The sequence below is a fragment of the Lepisosteus oculatus genome, chromosome 9 (genome assembly GCF_040954835.1).
Source record: "Lepisosteus oculatus isolate fLepOcu1 chromosome 9, fLepOcu1.hap2, whole genome shotgun sequence".
In the NCBI taxonomy this organism is placed as follows: domain Eukaryota; kingdom Metazoa; phylum Chordata; class Actinopteri; order Semionotiformes; family Lepisosteidae; genus Lepisosteus; species Lepisosteus oculatus.
Window position 1 is genome coordinate 13,280,855 of NC_090704.1, and position 23,825 is coordinate 13,304,679.

Genomic DNA, 23,825 nt, shown 5'->3' on the forward strand with positions numbered 1-23,825 from the left:
TCTTAAACTAAATTGAGAAGTATTTGTAGCTCAGAGAACTCATTTATAGATCTGAGTTGTGGCAGGCATTTTGACTAAAACACTTTTTAAATTTAAAATTTATCACAGAGGTAGCCCAGCCCTTTAGTATCTTTTTGTTTTGATTTGTTTGAAGATCATGATTTTGCTACAGATCTTAGTCATTGATAATTTGCTCCTTCTGTTGGGTATCTGCCCATATACTGTCATGACAGCCATCCTACAGCATCCTTCGGGTAGCGGTTGCCCTGGGAAACAGTCGCATTCTCAGGAGAGCTCACAGTTTTCAAGGGTTTCCTGCTCTGACCGGATCCCCTTTTTGCGATCCATGTTAATTGGCAACTTCCTACTTATTCAGTTCCTGGTGTTCTATTTAAAGCTGGGCACTGCTTTGATGATCATTGTTCACTTCATCCTGGGTTTTCTTCACTGTCTGTACTGTTTTCACTCTCTACCTATCTCTGCTGAGCAAGACGCTCCACACTGCACAGAAGTTGCAGCCCCAAGTCTCCCCTGCAAACTGATTTGGTCCCCTTTTTCAAGAGGGCTCGCTATTTGGTTTCTACCATACCCAAGGCTCCCTGTTTCCGACTTTTGGAGCAATTTCGGCTTCAAGCCAGCCTTCGCTCTGCGTAGCAGTCTCAGCGGCCTCAGGCCTGCTCTCTATTCTGCACTTATTCTTTTCACTGGTCACTGTGTCAACACTCAAACTTGCCAAACTGCATCCCTGGCTCTCCTGAGGGCTGCCCTTCAATGCCCATTCAGTTCCCTTTTCAGGGCTCTCGCTATTCGTTTTTTTTCGGTACACGAGACTCCCTTTTTCTGACTGACGACTGTGTTTAGCAGCCTCTTTTTGCCAGGGATGCAGTTAGCCAGCTTCTCCTGGGACCGATGTGCCTCTCCATTTCTTTTCCATTACTGACCGGTCTGGGCTGATTAAGCCCTGCTGGCCAGTAATCAATTATTTCATTACCACTTCCTTTTACTTTTCACTCTCATCTCTTGTGCTTGAGTTCTGACAAATTACCATCCGCGCAGCTTTATTCAGCTACAACATTGCATATACACGCTGTACTAGATACCTACAAGATCTTTTTTTTCAGTTAGTGAAGTACATGCTTTTAGACAGTGAACAAGAGTGAATCGAGTAAGCATGTAGGCAGGATGATTGTCATTTTGGGTTTGCACAGGGCTTAAGGTTTTAATGAAACTATTGTATGATTTGCAGTAAAATCATTTGATGGTTTTACCAAATAAAACATTTGGTTATTTCTTCGTAGAGAAATAATGAATAATTATAAAGAATTAAAATACAGTTTAAATAAAGTGTATAGTTTAGCTGTTGCATTTATTTACAATAATTGAGAGGTTTCTTGACATGAATAACAATTGCACTTTACTTGTATTATAAAGCAATATGGTCAATATTGCAACACAAAGGAGCTTCATATGTTGTAGCTTCAAAGAGTTCTTTGGTCAAATCTGTTTAAAGGAACTCACTGTAAACTTGCAACATCAGCTGATCTACTGTATTTGGAACATCTAAATTCTGCCTGCTGGATATACTGTAATAGGTAGGAGGTGAATTCTGAATAATACATTTCTTTACTTCTCACTCTTTAAAAGCTTTTCAGTTTTATTTGGGTAACAACCTGAAATACTTGAATCATAAGGTGTAATCAACCAAGTCCATATCCATATTAAGATTTCAAAGCATTATTGTGGCATGTTAATTAAACATGGGTGCTTGGCATACTATACAGAACTCCAGAATAGCACAGATTTCCAACTACATTAGCAATTTGGCAGACAGAGCACCTAATTTTAATTTTTTTCATGGCAGAGGCACCCATGCTTTTTACAGTATTCCTCAGATAAGGTTCAACTACTCTGCAAGTAGTCTGAATGCTAAATTTTGAGTCAAAATACAAATAACTGTCTTGAGTAGATGATTACTGCCAAAGCCCTGAGATCTAATGCTACCCTTTTTTTAAATGTGCATTTGTGAATTTGCCTCATTTTGTAATATAAAATAATTACCCTAATAACTACTTTGTATTTTGGTGTGAAGTTATACAATTTTGCTGGAATTGTTCTTGTCATAGTTAAACTGAGATTTTGTAGTATAATTCTATAAATTGTAAATTGGGCAATTAAGACTGTTGCTTTTAAGTGCTGAATGTTTTGCTTCCTCGAAAACCTTTGCTGATGGGCCATAATAACAGGCAGAGCAGATTCCAGTGTTCTGTCTGTGAATGACAGTCTATTTAAGAATGTCTCAGTCACTTCTGCTTCACCTGATAGCTAAATTGAGACCACCTAAGTAGTCTGTAAGTCTATCACCTCTTGCTGCGTGGTTTAATCTGTAAGTAAAAGTACTGAAAATATTTTGGGCTTTCAGAATCTCAGAAAATAGCAGACTGATAAGTTTGACTGTTGACTTCAATGGAATTTGAATTCTAAAACTCTAGCCCATTTATTTTTAACATAATGTACCAGCTTTTCTTCTATGGGGAAAAAAGGCATTTTTTCCATTTAACCTCATATGTAGCTGTATTTTTTGCCTTAAATTCGGTTGAAAATGTTTTATTAGAATCGCATACATCTACCGCACTATTTATAAGCAATGAATGAGTTTATTAAAAAAAATTAAAATCTTTGAAAGTAGAAAGTTAATTTGGTATTTCTTTATGAAAAGTTCTGCGGGGCTTTTTTTTTTCTTTAACTGAAGGATCAAATGTACAAGGAACCACTGTGGCTTCTGTTTGGTTATTTAGTTTTCTATTTGACTCACTAAGTGTCGTGAAGACAGTAGGAATTCCATAATGGGGAAGTGGTATCTTTGATCTGAGTGTAAATGGTCTAATTAAAAGGAGATTAATGGAACACGTCAGCTCGGATTAATTCCCCTTGCTCACTGCCAAAGCCCTGCTGTACATCTACGAAAAAAGAACATTTAGAAAGAATCCGACTCCGTCTGTGACCTTCTCATTTGAAATAGTAGTTACTGTGTTAATGTTTTCCTCTGTATGTGGGTGTCGTGTTCCTGCTGTAGCAGTGATCTCAGAATGTTCACACCCTGATAATGGCAATGTGTTGGTAAATATGTATTTTTAAAGATAAGGCCCATGAGAAGCCTAAACAAAACATATGACTGGTTCCATTGAAACATTAAATATTATGAAATTTAGAGTGTCATTGTGTTATTTGTTTGATTTAAACAGATAAAATAAATATTGTTCAGAAAGCACAAGTTTTAGGAATAGTGATTTTTCTTAAATCACAGTTTTGTTAATCATCATTTTACTTTTGGCAGCAGGTGTGGGAATTGAAAGACAGGCATGTAAGGCACTGCAAAATGTTTGTAATGTTGTTGAACTTTGTGGGGTGAGTGGTTCTATTTTATCAAATTCAGAATTTTTGTTTTTAAAATTTCAGCAGTTTGTAGAATTTTAAAAATCTAAAAAGAGGAAGGATGTTCTTTCAGCAGTGCTTTAGTGATGCATTTTATATATTGATTTTACTGCTTGTAAAACAATTCCAAGCTAGGGCAAAGTTGTACAAATTATTAAATCAGTTTTAAGTTAATTTGTGATTATATTATTTTTATTGACAGACTAGCCTTATTCTTGACACATTTTCACAAATGTCTAGAAAGTTACATTGCAAGTGATTAAAGCAATCAGTATGTATTTATCACCAAAAAAGTAAATTACACAAATGTCATGAATTTTGGAAATAATTGGATTTGATCTGCTGCATGAGCAGTTCCATTTTTTCATCATGAGCTAGTGATTTCTCAGAGTAGCAAATGGTGTTCTAAGTAAAGCACTGCTCTCGAGAGTCATTTATTTTTTTCAGTATAATAAAGGGATTTTACTGTAGCACAACAGTCGGTAAAATGAGTTTTTCCACCAAAGTGAAAGATTTTCATGGTGTGTTGAGGGATTTTGCCACATTTCAATAGCAAAAGATCACTTTATACCACGATTGACTTTTCCAGTTTATGGTAGGAATTCATACCAGTAATAATAACATGAAAGAAGCCCTTGGAATTAAAAGTACAGAACAGAACTACTGTGCAAAATGTTCACATCTTTTGGATATCTTTTCACTTTTTGTTTTCCTTCCATATTCAGAAACACAATTCTATGTGTTTTGACAAAGCTGTTTTAACAGCTCAAAAAGCAACATTTTAGCTTTATGTAGTTGTTGTGACAAATACAAGATCTTAATGAGCAATTCCAGACAGCCCTGGCTAATAACACAATCTCAAATTTCAGATTTGATTAATAGCTGTGATGGATAAACTGCTACAATGCTTCATGCTGGCTGCTTATTTAACTTTATCAGGTATTTGATGATTCAGATCAATATGAATTAAAGATGGATAAGTGACATGGTTGGGTTCTTCTTATCCAAACCAGAGTATAAAGTACTAGTGGTAGCTTTGAGAATACGGATGCTCATAATATGCATGTATTATGCACAGTTAAAACAATCTGAATGACCTTGGTTAGTTTTTAACAACAATGATTACATTTTATAGCTATTTCAGTCAAAACAATAGTTCATCTGCCATAGAAATTGAATATTTAGTTGCACTATATAGATGTGTGCACATGGGACATCCCTTGTTGCTTCTAAGGTTCCCATCTGAAGATTTAGATATGAAAACTTGAGAAAGATTTATTCAGTAAATTGCTAATTTTCTTGGGAAGGTGGAGATGTAATCATACATGAAATACATCTTGCATTGGAGTGATTGTAAGCATCTAGAATATTTAGAATGTCAGTACTATGAAAGCTTCCAAATCTTCTGACTGCCCCTCCAAAAGGGGATATAACTGTAAATGTGGATTATTCAAATTAAATGTTAAGCCTTATTTCAGAAGAAAGAGCAGATCTCCATCTTCATCTACACAAAAAGCAAAATCTTGTGGTGGGTTTTTGCCAGGGTTTTGGAATTGAATTGGTCATCCTGTGTCAATCTGTAGTTTAGCATGTCCTATCCTAGAAATAGGCCTCATGGGCTGTACAGTGGCCCTGCTATATGTAATTTATGAGTCTGGGATTTTCTGCAAACCTAGGGAAGGATTCTCCCATGGAAGCCCGTGAAAAGTTAATTGGTGACTGTAAGCATGAAACAGCCATTTATGAACAACAATGGTGATTGCACTCTAAACACTGGTCATAATTCCCCAATACGTTTGAATCACGCAGAACCACCTCCTGGTAAAGTCTGTCTAAATTGATAAGTGGTAGCTGAGTGGAAAGGTATAATATCTTCAAAGAGTATAGCTTGCAGCTACAAAATATCCTGTCTTCAAGACAAATGGATGATGTTCAAGGAGGTTATTGTTATAAACAAACATACATCAGTTTAAGAAGCATCTGAAGTCATACGTGATCTGTATAAGCAAGGTAAACACAGTGTGTTCAAACACGCATATTGTTTTTAAATATTGCAATTCGGCATGCTCCTTACACAGTGATTGTCACTTAATGTTTGGCATCAGCCTATTTACTGTCCTTTTCCCCAACCTGAAGCTATCCCACTTAAAAATATTGCAAAATGGAGTGAATTTGTTAAACTACTTTTGGTAGCCCACCATATCCTTCTTTCTTTAAGTGGTAGCATTTCCCTTTAAATCACAGAAAAAAAAAGTTAATAAGGACACATTTCATGTTATAGGTCCAAATATTTTTCCAGGTGATTTATCAGCAGTCACGTTCACAACTGACCCCAATTCCCAAAACTCCAAGTATAAAACATCTCGACTGATAAGAAGCTGGCTTTTGAGATAAGAGAGACAATTAAAGGATAAAATAGTCTTCCGTTAGATCTCTGTCAGTGTGCAGACTTGGGGGAATGAGGTCATAGCTAATTGTCACTCCTCTGCTTCCATTTCAGCAGCTTCGAAGTCAAATTTTCTTCCCGTTTTCCATCCTTCACATTTCCAACAGACGTGTACTGTAATTAAAAGGTTATCAGAAATGGTCTCAATATGGTTTCATAGCTAAAATTAAATATTGCAGCTGCAGGTGTCATAGGGAGATATAATGGATACTGTATTGTGAAAAAGAGCCAAAGCATTCTTGGAAAAACAGTACATCCGCAGTGATGTTGCTCAGCTTATGAAGAACCCAAACATGTCTGCAAAATTATTTTGTAAATATATTTTTTTCACTCTGGATATTTAAGAATTTGAGGTATCTTTAATTTGTAGGCATAAAGGTCTTTTTGCCTCTTTACCAGGCCTGCTAACACTCTTAAGATAAAAGAATTTCCTTTCTCGAGAAAAACCTTATTGTTTCTTATCAAGTTCAACATCCAAGATGAGAAAGCTGGAGCATTATGGAACATGTCTGGAACATTGTGCCCTGCCATGTTTCTGAAATGGATTCCTGGGATCCTTCGAGAAGTGGCTGAATACGCCGTCATTAATCAAACTAACATGATGGGACACGTTCATGTTCAATATCCCTATGGATAGTAATCAACTTTCATGTTTATACTATAGTAGCCCTTGAAATAATTTCTTCTTGTATCAACCACAAATGTTCCTTTGCTATTTACAAATGTGGTGTTTTTAAGCATAAAATGGACAAAGGTGATATTTTTTGGTCCAGTTGGTATTTTTTACAAGCACTGTATTTTACAGTGATATAACTGCTTATTTTATTGTCTCATAAGAAAGCTATGTTACAGTGCATAGCTTTCTTATGAGACAATAAAATAAGCAGCTATAACATGAATTTAAAACCATCCCTTCTGTCTTTTTAAACTCAATTTGAAAGAGCAATGGAATAATTTAAAGTTCTGTAATGCTGCTAAGCGGATGTTTTCTGCACTGTGTACCTCTGTATTTAAGAACCTTGTAATCCCTGCTTTATGCTGTCGGAAATCTTTAAAATCCTCTTTCATCACAGACCTATAATTGTAATTGCACTTCTTTTCATTCCTACAGACCCACCAATGAATTATGATTTTTAGTTTTTAAATGCTAGTACATTTTCAGAGTTTTGTGATCTGCATAAATGTCATTGCATACATTTTAGAATTTCTCAAAGGGTAACAGTTTTACTTTTGCATTCATTAATTGCTGTATGTAAATCACTATTAATACTAGTTGAAATGAAGTCAATACTTCATAAATATTTAAGAAATGTAGAAATAGGATATGGGCTACTGTCTTAAAAATGCTGCATTGGGTAAAAGCTAGAAAATCCTGTACAAAAGCTGAGTAAATGTGTTCCTTAAACTTGGTAGTGAATTAGTATGTTGGTTTAATCAGAATCCAAACAGATCAGAAATCCAATTCTAATTCTTTTCATCCTACTGTACAGGTTTTAGTTATGTCAGTCATTAGACATCTTTAGTATCTTTAAAAAAACATAAATGTTCAGATCTACTAAAGATAGATACTAGTGTAAAGAAAAGTTAACTTTTTAAATTAGGAATTATATAGCCCTAGAAGACAACTTGAACTGCCTCCTTGGCTACTGCCCATAGACGGCATAAAGTATCCCTTTGACAACAGATGTACTGATGCTAGCCCTAAAAGAAGTAAGAGCCTATGTGAACAAGGACTGAGAGAAAGTATTAACAATGCAGAAAGGATTATGGCACTTGTGCACTCTGACAAGGCTGGTGAAAATGCTTATCGCCTTTGAACTTGGACAAACACAGCATTGATGTATACTTGTCACTTGTCAGCAGGCAGGACAGATTTGTTATGTCAACGGTGAACACTGACAAAACAGCAGTTTTACTGGTGGGCAGCAAATGTCAGCTGGAAAGCTTCACAGTAATCAAGGATAGCTTCTCCATTCACTCATCAGCCGTAATCAGGATTTTGAGAGTCAAACTTTACAGCACCTACATGAATCTTTTTTCCACCTTAGGCAGAAATTGCCTAATGTGGCAGCATTTCTATGTCCAATCCTGAGTGCCTAATTCTTGCATTTATCACATCAAGGCTTGATTTTTTTTAAACTTTCTGTGGGCTCCCTAACACTCTCATTTATAAATTGCAATATTTCCCAAACTCTGCAGTTTGACTTCTAACGAACACCAGACCTTGGCAGCATATCACTCCTACACCTAAGAATCTGCATTGGATGCCTATGAAATAACTTATTCAGTACACTATCTTATTACTGACCTTTAAGGCTTTAAGTAATCTGGCTCCATCATACATCTCTGAACTCCTCCATGTTTACACTCCCTCCCGAAGGCTACATTCAGCTGAGGCTTGTACTTTTCTCACTGTAACTAAGACTAAATCTCGGACTTTTGGAAACCATGTCTTTTCTGTTGCTACTGCATTGTTATGGAATGCCCTTCCTCTGACTCTGAGACAAATTATTTGATTCTTTTCAAATCTCAATTTTCTAGGGCCTGTGTCTGAGTGCCCTGCATTTTATCCTGTATGTTCTTGTTTGGTTTTCTTCTTTTACATTTTCTTTTCATTTTATTACCATGTACACTGTCCTTGGGTTTGTAAAGGTGCTTTATAAATAAAAGTTGTTATTATTATTATTTTGGTAATTTATCTCATAAACACTGAAACATCCTTTACGTGCAGTGCAAAGTGGGTTAACACGCACTAGTTTTTATAGATAATTGAGTAAATAACTGTCTTTGTATAGTACTTTTTTTAGTGATTTGTGTGCTCAGGCATACCACACTTTTTTCCAGTTTAATAACATTCTTGGCAACCTCTTTGGCATTAGTTTTGGTTTAAGACTCCAAATCTGTGCAGGGGCAGCTTGCTTTGTCTTCACATATTAAATACCAATTCTAAATTTAATTGTAAGCCTAGACATTATGGCGAGCTAATTGGTATGACTCATCTTGTAGAATGGCAGATGAAAACTATTATAATGAAGATGTTCTTAGTAAAAAATATATATATACAATGGGAAGAAATTTCCATTCTTCCCCTTACATTTCTTTCTGTGTAGTGTATAACCATTTTGAAAAAAGCTGTTTTAGGACTTAATAAAATCCATCTATTCATTGTCTAACCACTTTATCCAATTCAGGGTTTGCGGGAGAGCTGGAGCCTATCCCAGCAAGCAACACAACAGGCACAAGGCAGGATGCAGCCTGGATGGGATGCCACTTAAAAAAATTATACATAACATTTTTGGACTTTTAATTGACATGTAGTGGCTCAAATACATTGCCTCTTTTTGAAAAACATCCAGCCCTGCTAGCCAGTTGGTCCTGTATAGTATTTTATTGATATTTATTTTACCAGAGGATGACATTATAAATCTCCCTTTCATTTCCCAGGAGTGATAATAGTTTGCTCATCTTAGATTTATGCTTTTTTAAATTAAGGATGACCTTTGCTATCCTATTCTGACTTACCCTGTATAGACTCAAAAACCTGACTGCAAGAAAACAAAGAATAAACATCAATATTTTACCAGTGTCAGTGAGTGCATGCTGTGCTATAGACCATTATCTACAAAATACTTTCTGCTTCAAATCTCTACAATACATTTGAAGTATTTTTCAAATTACAATAAACAGCTGTCTGAAAGAAACCAAATTCTAGACAGTGTGGTGTTTTCATTTAAATTGAGATCTTGAGATGCACTGTACTTACATTAAATGTGTGGGTTTTCTTAGCACTTGGTACAATTATTTTAAGACACAGAATGAATAATCAGAGAAGCCATCTTGTAGATAGACCTTCACGAGTATATATTTTTGCACTGTGAAAATGCTTGTTTCGGGTTACTGTTTTTTTTACCTTGGCACAGTGAAGAATCTTAAACAGTTTCTAAGTAATATATTATTACTAAAACATTTCTAAATGACTTTTCTATTTTTATTGCCTTTTTCTTCATTTTTTTAATTGTATGAATTCACTTTGAATTCATACAATTAAAAAACGTTTGTGTGTAGGAGAATAAACGCATTGGAAATGATATGTCATCTTTAGTAGCATGTCTGCACTGACAAACTGCTGACTCAATACTCTGGGCATCTACACTAAAGGAAGCAGTGAATTATCAAATGTCATTTTGTTGAAAGTATGTCTAATATAATGTCTAGCTGAAATAATGGATTTGGGTTGTGTGTGAAATTCTGCAAACTGTAAACCAGCCCTGACCCTTGATTCATTTACTGTAGGTTAGGTTTTTGTGTCTGAATGTTCCAGTATAAATACTTATGTCTCAGTAGCACCACTACTCATTGCATCTTCTTTACTTGAATGGAATTTGCTTCTCAGGTTCCAGTGTGTCAGATAAATTTACACTCTTTTGGTTATACTGATTCTTCTGTTTGGCAGCAAAATCTGATTAAATAGACATTTGTTTTAATACCAACCAGTCTGCTTTCCCATTCTTTACCATTACAGTGTTGTGAATGTTTTTTCCTCTTATTTTGAAGGAGCTGAGGGTTTTGTTACTTGGTAATGTTATTTTTTAAATTCTTCAGTTCACTGGGCATGTTCATACTCTCGGCTTGTAGAAACTGAAGTAATAAAGAGCCCTGCTTTTTTTTTCCAATCTCGTCTTCGGAAAGTCACGTAAACTTCGAGACAGTGAGGGCTGATCCAGGGAGAGCCAGAAGCTTCAGCCCCTGCCCCTGGAATGTTTTTATGTGAACATTTCATTTCTAACTTTCTTTAGTGAAATATAGATTAGCTCAGCAAAACCACTAAGTGAATGAAACCTTATCTGATCAAGTGTTGTTTAAAGAAAATGGGTGCTTTTGGAATTTCACAGGACAGATGACTTTTTCTGATGTCAAAACTTGCTCTTCACCTTTGTGGGATCTTTCCTACAAAACTTTACTGTATTGGCTTTCTCAAGTTAATTCCCAAAACATAGAAGCGAAATTATTTTGTTCAGCACAATACTGTTAGAATACAATTTAATACCCTACAATTAGCCTTAGTTCTCACCCTGTTGTTAGCTGCTAGCTCTTAGTTTTAATTGTAACATTTATGCTAGCTTTAACTCTCACACTAGCCCTAGGGAGAAAGACTGCAACAAAGGTTGCCTCTCCACATTGTTTTCTAGTTAAGGTTTATGATATCAATTAACGCACTCGGTTTTTAATTTTCAGGATATTCTATGTGTCTCATGATTCCCAGGACCTAAAAATCTTCAGCTACATTGCACGAGATGGTCAAAGTAACGTGTTCCGCTGCAATGTTTTCAAGTCTAAGAAAAAGGTAAGGTAAAATATTTTTCAAAAGGCTGTTTTTCAATGCAGTGTAAACAAATCAGTTTTGTTGTTCTTTTTGGATATCCTGCTTGAAACGGAAATTTGCCCTCTTGTGGTTATTCTTGCATAGTTGAAACAATGTCATGATCTCTTCCATAAGCCTCTTTTTTTCCCATGTGCCCTATGCTGCTTGGTTGGTTTTCTGATCTTCTGCCAGAGGCTTTTTTCTAAGATCGTCTCTGGACTGTAGTGCCAAGCTGCAGCACAAATTTAGAAATTCTGGTTTTCTCAGGGCTTTGTTGTCCCTGAGAGCACTGGACAGGTCCTAGCACTTCTGGACAGAGATTCATTCATGTACATTCCAGAAACGTTTTCTTTCTAAATTTTAAATACATTAAGGTTTTGTATTTTTTGAATATAAGATGATAATGTCTGTGTTCTTAAACAACATATCTGTTATAAAACCTCTATCAGGAAATGACTAAGTTGAGAGGGGTGACCAATTTGTGATTAATTCAGGCCCTGACTCTGGTATCGAGGAGACTTCAATCATGCTGTTATTTCCTGTTGCAGAAACTGATAGATGTCATGTCACTAACTTAATATTTACTTTACCATAGTATCAGTTAATCTGTTCATAGCTTTCGCAGACACAGTATTAAGCACCTTTTCTCTCATAGTTTATTGCCAAACATAGAAAAGTTGGAATCAGCAGATAGAAGCAGGTAAATTTATGACATTGCAAAAGCTCCCTCTTACTGCTTATTTCCAGGAAAGGTAACACGTAAATAATGAGCATGAACTTACAGGACTCCTTTACATCTTCCCTGAGAGACTTCTACCACACAAAATGGGTTGTGGGAATAAAATTAATTGTGGTGTCTTTAGCAGGGCATGTTACCATCACCTCAGAGAATTAATTAGAATGTTAATACTATTGTGGGACCTGGTCCTGTCAATTTCCTGATTTCCGAGTCTACATGTTACTTGGATATCATTAGCAATTTAAGGAAGAAAAAGAAGGAATGTGAAGGTTACTTGCTGCCACATTTGCAGCGTTAATAGTGGTTGAAGTGTAACTGGCAACAGCTGAAAGAAGTGTCATTAGAATTCTATCACCAAGATAGAGTCCAATGAAAATTAGTGGACAGTGAGGGCTGTTCATTACTCATCTACATTAGTCTGGAGAGATAAAATAGATTAAGAATAAAGAAAAACAGATTAAAGAAAATTACTTCATAATTTAAGCCTCTTTATTAGTCTCATAATTTCTGAAGGAAATGTCTAGCCTGTGAGCAATCATGATGTTTCTTTTATTGCCTATGCTGATGATATGTGGTGTAGTTGTGAAGCATCTAACTTATGTGCTTGACTGGTGGAATTTATGGTATTTTCGATTAAACCTGACTATAGTATTTTTAAGTGTATACTGAGAAGCATTAAAATGCAACATAAGTCTGTCTCACTGTATATATATATGTACACTTTCTCTATGTATACTTCACACACCTATTTAGTTGATACATAGTATGTGGAGAAAGTAGTTACAGAAGCATAGCTACCTGGACAAGAAATTGAAAAAGAAGCAGCTCACAAGCACCCTTAGAGAGAACCCCACTGAGTTTTTTTTTTTAATGCATTTGAAGTTGCTCTAGTTGAATCCAGTCTACAAAGAGCTTATATTCATGAGGAATTGTTCATTTGTGGCAAGTATGTTCCCGAATTTAATGAGTAATTAATTAAACCAGATGCAAATGAGAGGGAACAGGTGTTTTGGCTCTATATTCTATTACAGTAAACTGGTAATATTCTCACTCAAAGCCTGAGAAAAAAAATAGGTACTCAGTACTATTCTAAAACTGGGACTGCTACAGTTAAAATGCTAATATGTGGAGCTGGACCACTTAATAGGTTTACTAAATACAGTACAACAGAATATATGCTGAGAGGCCTTAAAAATGCAAAAAATACTATGCACTCAAATGCGTATTTTTTGCATTTTTAATTCCTCTCAGTATATGACCCACAGGTAAATATAATTGCACAGTATAGCATTGACATTTAATTCTGCTGTTTTTCCCTTCAGTAGACACGAGAGATTTCTGTTATTCATATTGATTGTGACACATCAAATATATTACCAGAACAAGGCAATCGAGATGGAAATAGCATTACAACCCATAGGAGTAAATTGCTCTTTGGATTTTCATAGCCTCTACTGGTTCATTTAACAAAGGCACATAAGTAATCATTGAAGTTCAGCATTTCGATACCATTCAGAGTAATTAGAAAATTCTGGGCCTAGTTTTCTTCTAATCTACTGTATATAACAGCTCATGGATACTTTACATTCTTTAGATTTACCTTTGATGTATTTAGCAATTGTTTTAAAATTTAGTATTAAAATCCTGTACTGTCTCAGTGTACTATATTCTGTTCAATAAGAGTATTCTTGATATTCTGGTACATAAGCAAATTATAACTTTAAATAGTTAAGATTTAGAATTCTTACCTTTTTTTGTTTTTTATTTTTAGTTCTTTAACTTTGTAATGAAACAGTGAATAATGATATAATAATTATAATTAATAATTGCTTACACTTATATAGCGCTTTTCTGGACACTCCACTCAAAGCGCTTTACAGGTAATGGGGACTCCCCTCCACCACCACCAATGTGCAGCATCCACCTGCATGTAAGAGCAGTGGGATATGTCTCTAAGAAGTTTTGAATGGTTTATTTGGTAATTGACATCTTATAAAGACAAATTTATCATGAGGCGGCAGTTATTTTAGTGTTCTTTAGTGCTGTGCTGTATCCCCTTGGGTGTTCATAAGCTTTTGACTTTGCTGTGGAGAGATAGGAAGTCAAGAAGGAAGTATTCTCTGAAGATAATTATGAGCTTCAAATTGATTAGCAGCTGAAGTTTTCCTTTAGTGTTAATTAATTGATTCATCTTGTGACCTTTAGTCATGAGATAGATGTATTCTTCTGTAATAATTCAGGCAGTTTTTCCTTTCCATAATAGTATGTGCTGAGGGCTGTGTCATGAAAATTCAAAGTAAAACCCCTTTATGAAAATGACGATGGAGAATAAGGTGAAGATAAGGTCTGCTGGATCCTTTTAATCTCAAGTAAAATACCAATAGAGAAGGCTCCATCAGTTGTCAAGTGGGATACCCTGGGTCCTGTACTTTTTTGTAAATTACATTTGTTGAGGTCTGATATCCAAGTTAAATGTTTACCATTACCCGAAAACAAATTTGCATTCCGTTGATGTGCTTAACCATATGGTGTGATAGAAAGCCCAGCGCTGTCTTAGGAAAAACTGTAACCATCTGCAAGGGATCTTAATTTTTTTCAATGTCAAATTGTATACCTGTCTTCTGACAAAAAAAAAGATTTACTCAAAATGACTCAGACATTTGTATGACTAAGCATCACCTACTGTACTTGAGGATTGAAGCTATTGATGATAGGCTCTTCTTTCTTCCATAGAGTCAAGCCATGAGAATTGTAAGAACAGTTGGCCAGGCCTTTGAGGTCTGTCACAAACTCAGTCTGCAGCACACTCAGCAGAATGCAGATGGCCAGGAGGATGGAGACAGTGAAAAGAACAGTGACGAATCGGATGTGCCAGGTACAGACTGACTAAATGATATATTCAGGTGAAAGAGTATGACCCAGAACTTAATTACAGTCTTAGAAATCTGTATTCTTGAAATGTACATCGTTTCTTACATGAGCCATTGAAAGATTAAAACAAAAAACCAATCCAGGTAATCAGTACATTTTGTTCTTTTAAAATTAAACTGTTTTCCTTCACTTTCTGTCATATTTAATATATCCAGCTCCTAAAACAAAAGTAAACTTCCCAAGTAAAGGTTTCATATGTAGCCTCTGTATTTACTTTAGACACCCTGTGTTTAAGCAGACAGGGGAGTGGGCGGGGTTAGCATTTACAAGCAATGCTGTCATTGGGATTTCTTTGGTGAAGGTTTGAGATTATCATTATCTCAGTTAAGACATTTAAAGCAATTGTAAACTAGGCTAGTATTCTATGTCTTCCTTCTAAATGTAGTTTACAGTAAACACCCACTCATATATTGTGACAGAGTAACATGTAAGGAGAAATCTAAAATGCCTGTTCCCAAGCATATGCAAAGAATTGTACATTTTTTGAAAATAAGATTGTTCCTCTGTTTATAGTACACCTTGCTTCTGTTTAAAGTACTTGTACCTTTTCCTCAAAATATAGTTGATATTGTAGGTCTAAATCAGCCTATGTTATGCTCTTATCAAAGCTTCTTATATCTTATACATTGTTTCAAAGGATACCAAAGGATACATTCTTCTTTTTCTTAATAGGTCAGTCCTTAAATTGTTGTTTTTTTTGTAGAGTGTTTGAATTAAGTACATATTTCTTTTAGCACGCCAGTTGACTGGTGCAGAGAAAACTGTGGCAGAGGAGACAGATATTGACGCAGAGGAAGTTCCCTTACCCGATAGCACAATTGATGAGTTTAACCGTGGGGTCACAGACCTGGATGAAGCCAAGAAGGAGCAAGATGTGGGAAAGGAGAAGAAGGTACCTTCTTTTTGGTGGAAATACATGATGAAAATGATCAAAATCATATAGGGGCGGTTGGTCATCAAGTAAAAGAATTAAATTAGCCATTTTCATAACTGGATGTTTCATAGCTTTGTTGGACACAGGATAAACAAAAAAGAAGTATCATGTGGAGTGTAAAGGGGTGTGGGTGTGTTGTCAGATGATGCTTCACGAATACTGAGCAAGACCACTGACCTTTAAGAACTAAACTAGCAAGATGTGCAAAATGTTCTTGTCTGAACTTTCAGTTAAATTGGTGTATGCACCCATCATAAAACTGATAACCCGCTGATTCTCTCAACTGTAGCCTGATGGGAATTGTTGGTAGATGTGTTCTTATATCAATCTTTTGCTCATCATTCATGCATAGAAATTAGTCATCATTTGTACGTGTCATTCAACAAGCTACAGTATACATCAGGAATAGACCCCATTTCCTCCCATAAATCTGAGAATCATAAAAAGTAGAATATGCTCTGTTGAATTCAGAGGTGATTAATGTTATATTGCTGCTAATATAGGGCAACTGAGAAATTTGAAACAATGAAAGCAGGAACTCCTGGAACAGAAATGGCCAACTGTCAAGGGACTTTTTTTTATCAATTCCAGATGTAGATGAGGCAACCTATGCTTTTGGCATTCTATATAACATAAATAATCCAAACAAACACAGGGATCTAACCAAAATAGGTTCGAAACTTATTCCTGCCTGCCACAAAGAAAATAATTTGTTTGCCTGGTATTCCACATTTTTTTAAAAGACCGTGTAGATAGTGACGTGTGTTAGAATGCATAGATGGCCAATATGATGGATGCAGCAATTTTCAAGTGGATTTCCCCTAATGGCTTGTGCATAATTTCATCATATTTCTGTGATAGTACTAATTACTTTTTGCAGATGTGTTATTTTGCTTTTATTTCCCCAAATACATGAGCCCTCAGTAAACAATAAAACAACATGCAGGTGTATGGGGAAGGTGTGGAGAGAGTTGGCTTCTGTTGCAGATTTGTTTTCAGTCGAGGAAAATCCTTGATGGAGTTCCAAAGGCAAAGAGTGCGATTCAAATAAGAATCAGCATGCAGTGATTAAATTGTTTTCGTCCTAAGGGGAATCAGCTTTGTAAAAGATCCAGCAAAGTGGTTCTTCATATAAAAATTATTTCTCATCTGCAAGTTTCCTTTCCTGATGGTACCATGTTTTGCTAGCTAGCTCTAAGAGCATCAGTCAGATCAACACATAATCATTCATTTGCATCTAAGGTTACAAATATCCGGTCTTATCTTCATACATTTGCCTCCATAATAATTAGTTGTTTAACCTTTCCTTAGCACAAGAAGTCTAAACTTGCCAAGCTAATGTGTTGAGACTCAAGATCATGCCAATGAGATTACAAGGATAACAGAATCTTTTGGTTTTGGTGGGTAGCTGCGTCAGCACGTGTAGGCTGCAAAGGAACAAGTAATAAATTTATTCCATGCTGAAAAGAGAAGAAAGAAAACAGCGTTTCGGCTGTGGAGCCTTCTTCAGGTCTGAGGAAGACTGGGCAGTAAGCAAAGGTAATGTAGCAGGAGAACAAAAGCTGGGAGAGAGGAGGAGCGGGAGCAGGGGATAGGCAGAGTGGCCAATCAGGTAGTGTGAAGTCAGGATAGGTGAAGAGAGGTGTGAAATGAAATCTACAATGAAATGAGAGAATTTAGAAGGCAATTAGTCTGTCATTGAGATAAGGGGGAAGGTGTGATCCTAGCTGTAGGATAATTCTAATTTCTGTAGTCTTTCTGATGTGGGAGTTAGGAAAACCATTTTGGAGAACACAGATGGAGTGATTAGTGTGATCATGGCCATCAGAAGTGAAATGAGCAACAATAAGCTTGGAGAAATCTTTAATCTTCACAGCCCTAACATGTTCTCTGAACTGGTCTCCGAGTCTCCTTCCTGTTTCTCCAATGTAGATGTCTGGGCATTTACTGCAAGAGATACAGTAAATAAGGTTACTGGAGCTACAAGATGTCATCTGAGTGATCTGGAATTGTCCTGAGGGGCCTTGAATGAGTGTGGTGTTGGATGTATACTTGCAGGTGATACAGCGAGCTCTGTTGCAATGGAGAGTGCCTGGTGTGAATGGTTGCTGAGGGTGGTCAAGGGAGCTGTGAATAAGAAGGTTACGCAGCTTAAGTGGTCGGCAATATGAGATGATGGGGCCGTCTTTTGGTTTCTCCTTGAATATATTTGGTTTGTCCTTGAATCTAACTATGCATATTGTAATAGAGGAAGATCTGAAGTGGTTGTAAAAACAAACATCAAAGAAAGAGGTGGTGGCCCTAGGATTTTATCAGCAGCAATATTTAAAAGATCCTTTTTTAATAAAGAGAGCTGGTAATTTGAAATGCCAGTTTCAGGAACAACCTGACACTTGACCTTGGGAAGACTAACAAATTCTCTATGATCTCACCAGAGATTACTTTAGGGTAATAGATTACCTCTTTGGCTAACTTGTGGCATTCTGGGACTTGATGGAGTGTCTCATTGTCCACATGGCATAATGTATCTTCTCCTCTTGCCTTTGGATAAACTTCCTGATTTATCTTTTAGAGCTGCAGAACTAATGAGGTGGATTGTAGGTAAGTCTTTTTTGATTGCAGGAAATGGAATTTGCAAATGCAAGGTAATGGTTAAAGTTGGAATTGAACACAGTATTGTTTGATAAAACTAGCACCTTGCCCACCTTTGGTGAGTTTTGAGTTTTTTGGTAAGAAAATGTAAGGGTGAACATTATTTAATTAATATTTTCCAGAGTTTTTTCAGTGTTTTCCTTAAATAAGCCATACTATGATATTATAATGTTTCATAACAATAATATATTTGCTTCAAGTATAGGATGTGAACCACTTTATCTACCACTAAAGTGTAGATAAAGCAGTACTGACCTGGGTGTTATAAATTGAGGGAGACCAGATAGTGAAAAACCAAAGTGGAGTTTAAAAGCAAGGGTTAAACTCCTAATCTTACAAACAGTGCAGTGTCACAGTGAATCTCTAATGACCATATGTGACAAAATGACCTCCTCTTGTTTATTGCTGATTTTGTGTTCTTAGTAGTTAGGACCTCAGTTTAATGTTGCATCAGAAAGGCAGTGCCTGTATTGATACTGTGACATTTTGTATAAAATGTGAATCCAGAGGAAAGTGTCTACTGGTCTACCAACATAGCTTACACTTGCTTTTTTAATAGAGGTCTCCCATTCCAAACCCATTGACCAAACCCAACCTTGCTAAATGCTGAGATGTGATGAGATCTGGCTGTAGGAAATAATGCAGCTGTCATTTTACAGGGAGTGAGACGGTGTCTTATAAAATAAATTTAAATCAGCTTGAAAACCTTTAAAACAAAATTTATAGGCTATGAATCAATAGACCTTTGGTAGCCATTTTTGGTTCCTTCAGCAATGTACAATATGTAGTCACTTCATTGCAGTGTGCCAAAGGCAAAAGCAACACACTTTATTATAAGAAAATATCATGCAATTATGCACACTTCAGTACGCCAGTTGTTGTAAATGCAAAGCTATATTTTGTCTTAAGGGAGGTAAGGAAACTAATGTCCATTCTGATATTAGAAAACTTTTATTTCTCAGTTGTCTGCTGCCTCCAGTGGCTTACAATTCATCTAATGAAATATAATTTGACAGTTTGGGGTTGGTGGTCAATAAAGCCATGTTCTTTTAATGTATTCTGTAGCATAGGAATGATTTTCCACATGATTTAAGATTCAGCAATGGTATTACATGAGTAAAGGGAAACAAAATCCTCTCATTATACAAACTAAACTGTTCTTTAACAAAACACCAGATAAATTCCTGTTTTCCCCCAGATGATTTATCTCTAACAAAAGGTAGTTTACAGCCCTTTCCAGTTTATTTTCCTCCAACAGACTTGTTTTCTTTTAAGCACACAGATGTTTTGTGGTGAACAGCACACAGTCTCACAACTCGGAGCTTTCTCTGACACACCCTTTTATTCCCAGAGACTATGGGAATAAGCTGTGACTATCAAGGCCAATGGTTCCTAGCCCTTGTCCAAAAGAATCAGTGTCACTGTTCCCCCCCAGAGTCACATTATTAATTGCAGGTAAATTGACTGGTAAATTAGATGAGTTTTAATTTTGTTTCAACTCAATATCCATCAATATCCAGTTTCAGAACAACTTTATTCAGGCATTATCAGAAATGTAACCAATTAGACATAAGCAAAAAATTTTAAAAATTAGTGTGTGCGTATCAGTTCATCATGAAATAATCGCCATAAAGTATCACCGATACTATTAAATCAGGTCTCTTTTGATTTAATAGTAACAGAACTCAATGGGTATCCAAGTCTGTATGATAAATGTAGATTCATAGATTGTGAAAGAATAGTGCCTGACACAATACTATATAACTGGTTTCATCTAGGAATTTAATTTAATGGAACCAACGTAGGACTGCTTCAAAAGTTCTTAAGGTCTAAAAATACTAGCAGTATGAGCACAAATACAAGCTTATGTATAATTAGAACAGTGCTGCACATCCTTGTTTATCAATACATTCTTTGCTTTATGCCACAATGTGATTTGCTTTCAAAATGAACCAATGCTCCCATAGTTGTTTAAACCTTTATATTTTCAGTAAATCTGTATAGCACAATACATTTGCATACACTACATTGCCTTCATTTTGCATTGTTACTGTTTTTACTGTACAATGTTTTTTTTTCCCCAGAAACTTCTGAATGTTACTGAGACCTAATTTAAACAGACAAATGTAAAATAACAATTTGTTTGTGTATGTTGATCTATAGTTGTATAAAAGCTTTGGAAAACTGTACTTGTGTAATGTGCTCTCCAGCAGAAGAAAACGTTTTTTCAAGTGTTACACCTTAGTCAGCTACAAGCAATTTTATTTGCATTTCAAATGAGAAAACCTAGATTCAATACCAGATGTGTTCACTACTTGCAGTCATCACTACATTGCAACAGTGCTGGAATGATGTAATTAGTTTTACACTGGGGACTGGCATTCCATACTCGGATGAGTTCCCACTCAGAACTCTGTTGGGGTGTCTGCCAGACACACAAGTCTGATGATGGATAATGTCTCAGAGATGCTCAAATCAATTTAAGTTGTGATTGATCTAATACAAACACCCTAGACCATTGAACCTGATGTGATGCTTAGGCCATTGAAGTCAAACTTGGATGTGTCAGGGAGCAAAACATGATTATTGCAAACATCATTGAACATGGATTCCTCTTTCATATAATAGCCTCAGCACAGTTCTGGCATTAATCTGGTAAAGTCCAGTGAGCGTTTCTGCAGTTCGTTGAACCCTTGTGAAGTGATTGGAATGATGTCTTGTTCTAAATAAGCAGTCCTGGGTAGGTATCATAACCGTCAACTGGTGCCACCACCTGAGATTATAAAGATTCAATATGTGTAGATTGACAAATCTTGTAACATGTTAAATTTAGGATCCTGTTTCAAGGTATCTCAGAATTTAATTTTTGTGCAGTTATAACATCTGCGTCATTGCAGTGACATAGGTAAGCCAAGAGTAAGATCTAATTAGACTTCAGACTGAAGCAATAGACATCATCAAATCACCGTTGTTACAAATCCAATTTTGACTTACAGTTTATGGTGTAGTTAAACACGTTGCAAGCTTTTCAATACTTAATGAGAGCTCTATTCCAATTGAACGTTCACCGAAAAGTTGTCCATAGAGATTATGTAAACACTGCTGTACAAAATATCAGACAATTGCATTGTACTATTGAGATTCATAAACTGAAACTGCTCAATCCAAATAGTTTCATGAAAAATATTTTCAAATTACAAAAATTGAATTATTTCAGTTGAGTGCTGTGGATCATTATCTTGCAATATGATTAAGTTTGAACTTTCATCACTGGGGACACCAGGCTGGATCACGATTTGGTTGTACCATCTCAATTATATTAGCAAATTTCCAGAACTGCATGGAGATGTATATAACTTGAATTGAACTTTGTCCAAGCTTAACTGTTGCTTATAACCAAGGTTTTGTTGTGTCTTAGCCATTTTGTCTTGTTCACATTTCTTAATGGAACTTTACTTGCTGCAACTCCTCAGTTAATTCCTGTTTTCAAAAGGAACCTTTGTACTGTTGATGGATGACGCCTGAGTCTTCTGCTAGTTCTGTTATAATTCAAAACTTCTCTTCTTTCTATTCCTTAAGAATATTATCTTCAAGTATTGCTCATTCTTGTTCAAACTTTTTGATCTTCCATTATTGGCACATGATTATGCTTTGGACATTATCCCTTGAAAACTAAGTACATCAAGTGATTTAGTTCATTTATTTTTTCTTCTTTTCACCAAGACATTTTTATAGCATCTTCTATTAACATTTTAGCTAATTTGATTTACGCTAATAATTAATCCTTATAGATCTGTAACTTGCATCTCTAGTCATGCTACTTTGTGTACAGACAATTGATTTTGTGGACAAACTCCTGATGAGTCAGGTGTGTGACTCAGTGATGTGACTCAGTATACATCATATTGTGTATTGCATATATTCATCGGTACACATATATACTTCAGTTAGGATTACCCCAAGTGCTGTGGATTCAGTCACTTTTTTTAAAAAAATTCAGTTTCAAATTTGTCTTAAAATATACACATTGTTATGCCTTCTGTGTTTAAGCCATTTCTGGGAAATTTTTTTTGTAAGGAATTTGCATGACCTTATCTTCCATAAGTCATGGAAAGAACTATAAAAGTACATTTTATTCTTAAAACAGAACATAACCGTTACAAATGAGAGTTAACTATTGCAACTATTTGTTGTTCCAGACTTCTGTCTGAAAGAAACGTCTCCTGTTCTTCGTATTACCCTTAATTTCAACTTGAATTCCACAGTGTTCCTCAGTCCTTTTCTGTGGATTTTAAAGGAGTCCCTTAAGTTGGTCAATGATTTTCAGGATTTTGATTTTGAAATTTCAGTTTTATTTACAAGTGTATATACTGTATATGCAAGAAGTTTGTTGGCCTATTCGTATTGCTTCCCTTCACATTCTAATTGAAAAAAGTGACGAGTCTATATAAATTCTTAGAACTTCCAGTTCGGTATCATTTATCTAATTTAAATTTTACATACTTGCTTCCTACATTTTGCCTTTGTCTTGTCTATGTTAATTTCATATTGCAAGTGCGTTGGGCTTGTACATCTGTTGACATTCTACCCTTTTTTCACCATTTTTATATCATCTGCAAATTCACCAAGTCTGTTCACTATCCCAGAGTTTACAGTGCCATGAAAAAGTATTTGCCACCTGCCTGATTTTCTGTATATTTGCACTTTTTTTAAAAAGGGAATTTGGTCAAATCTTTTTGTCTGCTGTAGCAGAATACAAAGGAGAGTCTTGACACTAAACTTTTCATTTCTTTGATGTGCAAGGTAATCAAACATGCACTCTTTGGGTGTGAAGAAGTTAACCCCCCCTAATGAACTCAACCCAATTAAAGGGATAAATAGGATAAGCTGTTTTTATACTATGGTATCAGTCTTGAAAGAGTTATGAAGGCATTTCTCTGGCTCTGGGTCTCCACAAAGCCACAGCCATATTGTCCAAATGGAGAAAGATTATGACAGTAGTGAATCTTCCCAGGAGTGGCTGTCCTGCACAAATCTCTAAGAGCAAGGTGTAAAATTGTCCAGAAAGTCACAAAGAACCCTAGAACAACATTTAGGGATTTGTAGGCCTCTCTCGCCGCAGCTAAGATCACTGTTCATTACTCCACCATCAAAAAGATGATCCTCAACAATGTTGAATGGGCAGATGAGACGACTTTCGTGTAACTTTTTGGCCAACATGGGCCCCGTTATATCTAGTGAAAACCAAACATTTCATACCGGCAGTAAAGCATGGTGGTGGCAGTGTTATGGTTTGGGAATTTTTTGCTGCATCAGGAGGACCTTGACC

At 35.9% G+C, this 23,825-nt stretch overlaps 1 protein-coding gene across 4 annotated transcripts in view; it reads left to right on the forward strand.

Annotated features, from left to right (window-relative positions):
* nos1apa (nitric oxide synthase 1 (neuronal) adaptor protein a) overlaps positions 1-23,825 on the forward strand; it is a 111,058-nt gene that overhangs the window by 48,988 nt on the left and 38,245 nt on the right. For all 4 annotated transcript variants that reach the window (XM_015355616.2, XM_015355618.2, XM_015355619.2 and 1 more), the window contains 3 exons: positions 11,114-11,222; positions 14,713-14,854; positions 15,645-15,802. In XM_015355616.2, coding sequence (XP_015211102.2) covers positions 11,114-11,222; positions 14,713-14,854; positions 15,645-15,802 — 409 coding nt within the window. The remainder of the gene's footprint in view (positions 1-11,113; positions 11,223-14,712; positions 14,855-15,644; positions 15,803-23,825) is intronic.